Genomic DNA, 10,211 nt, shown 5'->3' with positions numbered 1-10,211 from the left:
TGGCTTGGGAGGCAGTGAGCTCCTGGTCTGTGGTGCTGTCGTGTCCCTGGAGCGTCCCCCGGGCGCCCACGGGCCCCCCCCCCCCCCCGGTGCGGCTGTCAGGAGGCTCCAGCGTCTCTGCCCGGAGCAGGCTGGGGCTGCTGCGGGCCTCACCCTTCCGGGCTGGCTCTCCTGTCCCGTGTTTTGTGCAGGTTGTACGGCGGCACTTGCCAAGTTGTTCTTGGAAGAGCAACAGGCAGAGGGTGAGAAGTAGCCCAAGTGGCTGGGGGTGGGGGCGGGGGGGGGGTGCCAGGCCAAGGCCGGCCCCAAGGTCGGCCGGGTAGCGCGAGGCCCTCTCCCCCTGGACCCCGGGGAGCGCTCCAGCTGGGTCTGGTTCGCCCCACCGGGTCCCTGGCCGCTCCGCCTGGCTCGGCCCCCCGGGGGAGGGAAAGCAAGGTCAAGGTGGACGCGGTTGCCCGGGCAGGGGGTGCAGGGGGTGGGGCTTGGGGATGGCCCCGCCCTCCCCGCGCGAGTGTGATTCACGGCCGTCCCCGAGGAACCGGTCGGCTCAGGCCGGCCCCAGCTCCGCGGCAGGGGACGCTGTGATCCACGTCCCCAGGGCTCCGGAGGGGCGGACGCCCCCCCCGCCCACCCCCACCCCCCACCCCCCGCCCCCGCGGGCCCTGCACTGAACGCGTGATCACCCTACCCCGTGACAGCCTGTGACCCCGGGTCCCCGGGAGCGCGGGGGCCTCAGTCCCCACGCACACGTCCTGTCCCCTGCGCCTCTGCCCCTTCCACCCGGCCGGCCTGGGCTCGGCTTCTGACTCCTCCACGATCGCCTGCGGTTCTCACCCTCGGGAACATGGGGGGCACAGAGCACCCCCCCTGGCTGCCAGGGGCCGAGGGGAGCCCTGCTCTGAGACCCCTGGGAGTGTGAGATGGGCTGCACCCCCGGCCCAGTGGAGACACCCACGCCCCGAGTCACAGGGCCACTCGAGAACCCTTTCACCCCGCCAGGGGAGGGGAGGGAGGCGCGGTGGGGGCGGGCTTGCTCCCCGAGGGCTTCCTGGAGGCGGTGTCCCACAGAGGCCGTCCGGAGACGCGGACCGGGGTGGCGCCGGCAGGGAGGGCGGCCTGGGTTCGGGGTCAAGGCCAGGGGTGAGCTCCAAAAACAAGCCAGGAATGTGTCCGTGGCCCGGTGCCGGCGCCGGGGGAGGCGGCTTTGCCCTTGTCGCCAGCCGTGACCTTGAGTCTGGCGGTACATTGCCCTTTGGCGGCTCCCAGGACCTCAGTGCCCCACCGCGCCCGCCGTCTTGAGGCCCACACTTAAGGAATGGACCCCCAAGGGCCCCCCTCCGCCCAGCGGCTCCCTATAAGACCCCAGGGACCGTGGCCATCACAGGAGACGGGAGCCGGCGCTCCTCCGGGACCGGGGCGAAGCCAGGGCGCCGGGCTTTCTGTTTCCCTCCTCGAAGCCCCGGTGTGGCTGCTGGGCTGACGCCAGGAGGAACTGGCCTGGGGGCCCCAGCCTGGCAGGCAGCCCCCCAGAGCCCAGGCCAGCGGGGCTGGGGAGCCCATCTTGGGAGCCCCAAGAGACCGAGGCCCCCCTCTGCGCCCCTCCAGGGCAAGGCTGCCATGCTGGCTCGCCCTGGTGGTGAAGAGCCTGGCAGGGAGGAGACGGGGTGGGGGGGAAGGTCTCTCCCAGGGACCCCAACAGTGATGGGAGGGGCCCAGCAGTGGGGACACCCCGTTCCCCCCTCTCCCCACTGCCGAAGACCCTGGGGGCCCCCGGATGCCCTCCAGCCCCCACCCCACAGGTAGCAACAGGAGGCCTGAACCAAGTGCAGGGTTGCCTTGTCTCTGGCGGGCTCAATGGAGAGTGGGAGAATGACACCACCATGTTCTAGAACCTTCTTTGGCCAAGGACTTAGGTGCTGCAGCAGCAATCCCACCTGCCAGGTAAGTATTTCCAGGCCAGTTTGCACAGAAGGGCCAGGGCCCTCCTCCTCTCTCTCTCTCTCTCTCTCTCTCTCTCTCTCTCTCTCTCTCTCTCTCTCTCCCCTGCCCCAAGCCTTCCTCTCCCAGGCTCCTGCAGCACGCAGAGATGGGCAAAGGGAGTTTCCTGGGCGGTCCAACCCTCAGGGACCCCACAAGCAGACACACATGGGGGGTGGCAGGCGACTAGGGTCTGCAGGGGCTGGGGCCTCTCTGCGGGGGAGTCTGGGGTCCCCAGAGCCGGCCGGGACCCGGATGATTGAATGATGGCCTCAGCAGTCGGGCGTGGGGGGCGGCGGATGGAGAAGCCCGAGAACAGCCTGGGCAGGCGAGAGGTGAAAGGGGGAGACCTAGGCAGCTCTCATCCCGTGTGTGGGCATCAAGGCTTCCGGGGGGGCCAGGAGGAGCCTGGAGGGGTGGGGTGGGGATGGGGTGCAAGTAGGAGGGGGGAGAAGCCCCAGGCAGGCCCCTGGGGAGCTGTTGGAGGGGGGTGGTGAGGACCCCGTTCCCCATGGCCGGAAAGAAGGCTGCCCTCATGAGCTCCATTTCTGATGTTATCTCTCTGCAGCCGGTTCGTTCATTTCACAAGACGGGGCGTCCACTCCAAGCCACCCCGGGCCCTGGGGACCGGGGACGGGACAGACACAGGGGTCCTGGCCCTCCTGAGGCCTTCCTCCTGGCTACGGGGAAAGCAGACGGGGTGAGGGGAACGCGGAGCGTGTCCGACGGTGCCGTCGGGGGGAAAGGGAGGCTGAGAAGGCGGTGGTCACGGGGGGGGGGGGAGGGAGGCGAGACGTTTAGAAGAGAGGGTGCCCAGAAGGGCTAGACCCCCGAGGACGGCCCCGCCAGCTCCGGGAGCCCCGCGGGGAGCTCTCCCGGGTCCCCGTGGCAAGGTCCCGGGCAGGAGGGAGCTCTGGGAGGTTCGAGGCCCGTCAGGGGTGCAGTGTGGTTGGAACAGCGTGCTAGGCGGGATCAGGAACATGAGGTGAGAGGTCCCCAGAGGACTTGGCTTCGAGCCGGCGAGGGAGGGGTGGAGGGGCGGCCTCGGAGCCCCCCCCCCGGCTGGGTTCTTAGCACAGGGCTGCTGTGTGGGGCAGGGGTGCCGTCCTCCTCGGAGGAGGCCAGGGCCGCGGGGCCGTGCCCGGTGACCTCGCCACTGCTCCGGGCCCTGGTCAGACGCTGCACCCCGACACTGGGCCTTCTCCCTCCCCACGCACCGGCTCGGCGGCTGGGGGCTCTCCCCGGGCTCAGGCTGGCACTTGGTGACACGTGACAGAGCCACGGGCGGGGACAGCCGGGAAGGGCACAGGGAGGAGGCCTGGAGTTGGAGCTGCCACTCGGCCCGGCTCTGCCCCTCCATGGCGGGGCAGAACCAGGCATCACCCACGGGCCTCTCGGTGGCCTGGCTCTAGGCTGGTCCCCGTGGTCGGGCTGCCCGTCCCTCCCCACCCCTCCCCTGCCCTGGCACCAGAAACGTGGCCTTCCGGCGCCTCCCGGGCCCCTGGCGGCCCTCAGGGGCCTCATTAGGTGTGGAGTCCTAGGAGATGCGTTGCGCGGATGTGACATCACGGCTCTGGCTGGCCCCTGTGGGGGGAGGGAAGGGCACCCCAGGCTCCCCCAAAATCGCCCTGCAGAAGGACAGGAAGCTGGTGCCTCGAGCTCCGGCCCTGCGCAGGCCCAGGGTCAGGGGACTCGAGCAGCTACAAAGCCAGGGCTCGAGGCCGGGCACCTGGGCCGGAGGCGGACCGGGGAGGGGGTGACGACTCGGGGCCCTCTGAGCACAGACTCGGGGGACACACCGGAACCCTGGAGTCTCTCCCAGCGCCGGAAGGCCGGGGGAGCATGGGGCTCTGCCTTCTTCCCTCCTGGCCAGGGCTCTGTTGGGACCAGGCTGTCTGCATGATGCCGGGGCGTGGGGGGGGGGGGGCGAGGGGCAGCGGGGGGCACGGGCTCCCCTTGCCCCTGGCCAGCGGCGCCCGCCGGTCTCCCTCCCCCGTCTCACGTGGGCCGCTCGCCCCAGCCAGCCCGGGCAGGTGAGCGTTGGGAGGGGCGGCCCGGGCTCCCCGGCCGGCCCCTCCTCCCAGCCTGATCTTCCTGGCAGGGCTGCGTGCAGCTCAGTGTGGGGAACACCCCGGCGGCAGCCGCGCACCCCGCTCTCCTCCTGCGCCTCCCGTGCGGCCGGCAGCGCCCATCATGGACAGGTGGTACCTGGGTGAGTTGCTCCACGCCCGGCCCCTTCGGGAGAGGCTGGGGGTGGGGGTGGTGTGAGGGGGTCTCAGCCCCCCCCCCCCGCCAGAGGCCGGGACAGGAGCTCCCCCGGCTGCTGCTGGCCCTTTGGCAGCGTACATCCCCTTCCTCTTGTGCCTAGCTGCTTCCTCCAGAAAGCGGGGGTGACGACCCACCTCCCCTCCCCTGGGCAGTCCCGTGAAGGCCAAGGACTCGATTGCTGTGGAGCCCTTGGCACGGGGCCTGGCACCAAGTCAGAGACGCAGCTGTCACTTTGCTTCCTCCCCAGGAGCCCGTCCGTCCGTCCATCCATCCATTCAATATGCCTCGTCCATCCTTCCTTCCATCTGTCTGCACACCCATTGTCCATCCGTCCATCCGTCCATCCATTCATCCATTCATCCATCATCCATTCAATATGCCTCATCCATCCTTCCTTCCATCTGTCTGCACACCCATTATCCATCCGTCCATCTGTCCATCCATCCTTCCATCCATCCATCCATCCATCCTTCCATCCATCCATCCATCCTTCCATTCATCCATCCATCCCTCATCCATTCATATGCCTCATTCATCCTTCCTTCCATCTGTCTGCACACCCATTGTCCATCCATCCATCTACCATCTATTTATCTATCATCTGTCTGTCTGTCTGTCCACCCGTCCACCCCTATGCTCTCCCTGTCTAACTTCCCACCTGTCTTTCATTCATGCCTCGTTCTTTCAGCCCGACTCCCCGGCTCCCTAGGAGACAGCCCGCCGGCCCCGTGCTGGGGGGCACCGCCGAGTCACCTGGTGGTGACAATGCGTTGTAGCACAGCCTCCGTGTTCTGGGCTCTGCAGCTCTGCTGCTGACACTGGCCGAGTTGCAGTCTGGCCTCCCTGGCCTCAGTTTCCCTGGTCTGCCAGTGAGGGCGTGGCACAACTCTCCCCAAGGGCGGAGAGAGGAGCCTGTTATTTCATCTGTGCACAGGACGTGTCAAGAGCCCCGGCCGCTCTGGCGGGGACCGGGGAGCAGCTCAGAAGAGGCTGTGAGGGACAGACGGGGTGGGGGGTGGGGGGGCAGGGGGAGCCTTCCGACCCAGCCTGGGGAATGAATTGGGAAGTCAGGGCAGGCCGGGGGGGGGGGCTGCCGGGGGACCTGGGGTTCTGGGGGTCTGCAGTGTGAGGGAGACAGGCCAGGCCTCCCTGGTCTGTAACAGTGGCATCCTTGGGGCTGGTGAAGGGCTCACTGCTGAGGGGCCACGAGACCCCAGCACTGCCGAGGGCACCCCACGGCCCAGCTATGGTTGCTCAGGCCAGTGGAAGAATCCACTGCCGACTCATCCCCGGCCTTCTCTCTGGAAATTTCCTTTGGGAGGGGCGGGAGCGCCGAGGAAGTGCCTCCCAGAGCCTCTCCCGTGGCCCCTGCGTGCAGCCCAGCCTGCATTTGCTCCTGCGGGGTAAGCATTGCCCGGCACGGTTAATGTTTAATGCCCCTCCTCAGACACATCTTCAGGTGCAGGTGGCGGGGAGCGGGGGCCGAGAGAAATCGGGGTGGCCAGAGAGCGAGGGTGAGTGTGGACATGGCTGGGGGGGGGGCTGGCGCTGGGCTGGGGGCGAGGGGGACCCTCCTCCTGCCCCCTGCCTGCCCGCCCACCGTGCCCCGGCCTCCTCCCGGAGACAGTCTGCGTTGTGAAAGGGGCCCTGCCTTCACCCCCAAAGGAGCACGGAGCGGGAGCTTGGGGTGGCAGTAGACACTGGGGGTGGACATCTCCCCGACTTTCTCCAGCATGCCCTCCCTCCTGCCTCTCACGGGGCCGGCTGGACTCCGAGAGGTTGGAAGGTGGATGGGCTCTGCCTTCCTGGCGGTTTGGGGGGTGAACGTCCTTCAGGGTCCTGTGGTCGGCCAGGACACAGCAAGGGGTTGTGCTGGCAGAAAAGGTGCCTGGACGGGTCGAGAAAAGAGGAGGGCAAGGGTGGGCGTTGGTGCTAGTGCCGTTGGCTGGCGTGGGTGGGCATGGGTGGGCATTGGCTGGCGTGGGTGGGCATGGGTGGGCATTGGCTGGCGTGGTTGGGCATGGTGGGCATTGGCTGGCATGGGTGGGCATGGGTGGGCATCAGTAGGTGCTAGGGAGTGGCTGTTGGCCGGCGTGGGTGGGCATGGGTGGGCATTGGCTGGCATGGGTGGGCATGGGTGGGCATTGGCTGGCGTGGGTGGGCATGGTGGGCATTGGCTGGCATGGGTGGGCATGGGTGGGCATCAGTAGGTGCTAGGGAGTGGCTGTTGGCCGGCGTGGGTGGGCATGGGTGGGCATTGGCTGGCATGGGTGGGCATTGGCTGGCATGGGTGGGCATGGGTGGGCATCAGTAGGTGCTAGGGAGTGGCTGTTGGCCGGCGTGGGTGGGCATGGGTGGGCATTGGCTGGCGTGGGTGGGCATGGTGGGCATTGGCTGGCATGGGTGGGCATCGGTAGGTGCTAGGAAGCAGCCGTTGGCCGGCGTGGGTGGGCATGGGTGGGCATTGGCTGGCGGTGGGTGGGCATGGTGGGCATTGGCTGGCGTGGGTGGGCATCGGTAGGTGCTAGGAAGCAGCCGTTGGCCGGCGTGGGTGGGCACAGGCTCACCCCCTGACTGGAGGGGGGCTGTCGGGAGGCGTTGCTCCCTGGCGTTGGTGAGGGAGCCTAGCTTGGGCCCCCCGCTTCCGTGGCTTCCTCTCCATGTGAACTCCGCCCGTGTCTGAATCGGATCTGGGGAGGCACCTTGCAGGCCCACAGCTACACAGGGACCGGGGCCTGGGCCCCCTTGACCTTCCCTCCCACCTTCCCCGGGGGCCGGGCCTTCCCGAGCTCCAGCAGGCACTGACCCCGCCCGGCCTGTGCTTCCCTGGCCGGGGACCCCGGGGCTGCCGCTGCCCAGGGCACAGGGCGGCCCGGCGCGGCCGGTGCTGAGCTGCACATTCCCGGGCTGGCCTTGCTCCCGGGGGCCCGGAGGGGCCCGTGCAGCAAGTGGGGGGCGGGGGGGGGCAGGCCAGACAGCGCTGGACAGAAAGGACTCCTTCCTGCCTCTCGTGTGAGAGCGCCCACGGGTCTCCAGGCCCTCTTGTGTGGGTTTACTTGCTGCGTGACTCTAGGGGACTCATTTGCCCTCGGTGTGCCTCTGTTTTCTCGCGAATTATACTGGGGTGATGTGGGTGAAAGTCTTCCCTGAGGGTGGAGCCCAGCTCCGGCCGCCCCACCCCGTACCTCGCGTATCCAGCCTCTCCTTGTCCCCCCGAGGAGGGAGGACTGGATTTGTCTCTGACCCCCCATCTGGAGTGCTCCCCTCACCCCATCTCTGGCTCTCTCCGCAGGGGGCAGTGCCCAAGACGCCATGGACCCCTTTCACTACGGTAAGCCGCGACCCGGCCCTGGGTCTGCACGGGCTCCCCTCCCGCTCCCCGATCACTGCAGGCCCAGGGGTGGGGGGGCGCGGGCTGGGCGGGCTGCCCGGAGGGAGGGCCACCCACCCACACGGCCCCCTTCCTCCCCCAGACTATGAGACCGTCCGCAAAGGGGGCCTGATCTTCGCCGGCCTGGCCTTCATCATCGGGCTGCTCATCCTGCTGAGTAAGTGGGAAGGGGTGCAGGGTGCGGGGTGTGGTCTGCGGGAAGGGCGCCCCCCCCCGCAGTGGCCCCCTGCGGGGGGCCAGCACTGGCAGAGGCTGCACTTGGGGAGCTCGAGCCTCGCCTCCGCCCCGTTAGCCCTCTCAGCACCGCTGCGAGGGTGCCACCGCCGTCCGCACGGGGCACGGGACGACGGTCGGACTCCCCCTGAGGGGAGCTGGGCGCGTCTGAGCCCCCCACTCCTAGAGGGCAGAGCCACGTCGGGGTGGAGCACTCCGGTGCGGGAGCCAGGTGGGCCCGAGCAGGGAGACTCAGCTTTGGACGTACTGCCGTCCTTCTCTAAGCACGTGAGCGGTTACTGTGCACCCAGCACTGCGGCTACCGTGCACCCAGCACTGCGGCTACGGTGCACCCAGCTCTCAGGCCTGCCAGTCCCAGCCGCTCCAGATCTTCCAGGATCACCCCAAAAAAACAAAACAAATGTCAATGGAAACCACCCTGTTTTTCTTTTCTTTTCCCAGGCAAAAGATTCCGCTGTGGGGGTGGTAAGAAGCACCGGTGAGCACCGCCTGGGGAAACTGAGGCGGGCAGGGGCTGGAGGGGCGGAGGGAGGGCGGCGCTCCCCTCCCGCTGACCTCTCCCCGTCCGCTCCTCTCGCTCTCAGGCAGGTGGGCGAGGATGAGCTGTGACCACAGGTATGTCGTCATCGTCATCGTCGGGCGGGCGGGGGGACCGGGATCCGGGCACAGTGGTTGTCATGGGGCCGAAGGGGTCCAGAGGACAGCGCGCTGGACACACGAGGGAAGGACGAGGGACGGACGGGGGACGGACGGGGGACGGAACGTCCAGGGACCTCCCCCGCCCTCTGGGCCCCAATGTGGCCTTTGTCTTCCCAGAGCCCCCTGCACCCGCCGGCCACGGGGCCTCGGTCCCCACGGCAGCCAGCCCCCCCCCCCCCCGCAGGAAGCCAGAGGACCCCTCCCCCCGCGGGAACGCCCGCCCTCCCGCTGCCCCCTCCTGTAACCGCCCCGCCCGCCCGCGCCTCCCAGCCCAAGTACAAGATGGCCGCGTCTCGCTCGTGTCCTGGTCTCCTTTGTTTCCCGTGATCCGCCCGCTCCATCTGCCCTCGGAAGCAAGCGCGGGGCTGTCCGTCCCCGAGGGGCGTCTCCTCTTCTGCCCGCCCCCCGCCACCCCCCCCGCCAAGGGGCGACTGGAAAAGTCCTGGGGGTGCAGGCTTCGGCCTGCCCTGCAGAGGTCTGAAGGGTCGCAGGTTCCAGGCCGGGGGCCCCAGCGAGGTCCCAGGAGACCCCGTGGAGCTCGGGGGCTGAGCCCCCTTGGGTGCGAGGGACAGTCCGCAGCGGTGACCCTCCCCTTAGCTCTCCAGGAAGGTCCCCGGCCTGGACGCTCATTAGGGAGCTTCCGCTTCACTTGGGGACCCAGGAGGAGGAGGGTCTGGACCGTCCCTGTCCTGGGGTGCGATCCCTCTCATGACCACAAGAGGGAGCCGGTGACCACTTCAGATCCCCCCCACCCCCCAACTTTCCTTTTCTGCTTTTCCCCCACGTTCCACCCCTCCACACCTCCCCTGCCCCCATGGCCCCTTCATGTCCCGGGGGACCCTCAGCCTCCGACCTCGTGGGGGAGGGCAGAGGTTGGGTGGAATCAGTGGGGCATCTTGGGGTCCAAGCTCCCCGGGGACTTCAGGATGGGGACAGCAGGAGTCCCAGGTGGGCCGGAGGCGGGGGAGGGGAGCTGGGCAGGGAGGACTGGACCCCGGGGTCGGGTCCACCGGAGTTGGCTGGCTCGGGGCCTTTGCTGAACCTGCCCGGGCTCGGCGGTTCCTCACAACCTCCTGGGACAGGCCGAGCGGGCCCAGGGCCCGGGGTGGGGGGACGATTCCCGGCGTGGCCCGGTCCTGGGGCTCAGGAGCCCCAGGCTCACCCTCCACCCGCCCCTGCCACCCCCCAGGGATGAGGGACCGGGGCGGGAGCACGGTGCACCAGGCCTGGCTGGCGTTGCTGGCGGGGGGGGGGGGGGCAGGCAGGGCCTCCCCTGCCTGGACCTGGTCCCTGGTAGTGGAAGTGGGCTGATCTTGTGGGGGGCAGAGGGGGAGGAGGATCGGTCCCGGTGTAGGCCTTCCATTAAAAAAAAAAAATGCTTGAGGACGTTGTGCAGATTCCTGTGCCTCCCCCACCAGTCCCCGCTTTCCCTGCAAGGAAGGGGGAGCCCCAAGAAAGAGCCCTGGGAGTGGAAAGGGGGGCTCCTGGCAGATGGCGGGTCCCAGAGAAGTGGGAGCATGGGGAGGGGCATTCCAGGCCCCCCCCCTCCTCCTCCGTGCTCCCTTGGGTGTTGGCTCCGGAAGCCCCTGTCAATCAGTGACAGGGCGCATGCTGGCGCCGAGGCCTGGAACCCTTGTCCTCT

At 68.7% G+C, this 10,211-nt stretch overlaps 1 protein-coding gene across 1 annotated transcript; it reads left to right on the top strand.

Moving 5' to 3' along the window:
• Positions 1 to 4,047: 4,047 nt before the first annotated feature.
• Fxyd2 (FXYD domain containing ion transport regulator 2) lies at positions 4,048 to 8,711 on the top strand. The gene is made up of 6 exons (XM_048343915.1): positions 4,048 to 4,189; positions 7,538 to 7,576; positions 7,719 to 7,793; positions 8,312 to 8,348; positions 8,455 to 8,485; positions 8,687 to 8,711. The coding sequence occupies exons 1-5, from the start codon at positions 4,171 to 4,173 to the stop codon at positions 8,477 to 8,479; spliced, it is 195 nt and encodes a 64-aa protein (XP_048199872.1). The 5' UTR covers positions 4,048 to 4,170; the 3' UTR covers positions 8,480 to 8,485; positions 8,687 to 8,711.
• The last annotated feature ends 1,500 nt before the right edge of the window (positions 8,712 to 10,211 follow it).

The sequence above is a fragment of the Perognathus longimembris genome, chromosome 3 (genome assembly GCF_023159225.1).
Source record: "Perognathus longimembris pacificus isolate PPM17 chromosome 3, ASM2315922v1, whole genome shotgun sequence".
Lineage (NCBI taxonomy): Eukaryota > Metazoa > Chordata > Mammalia > Rodentia > Heteromyidae > Perognathus > Perognathus longimembris.
This window is presented reverse-complemented; position numbering and strand designations above follow the sequence as displayed.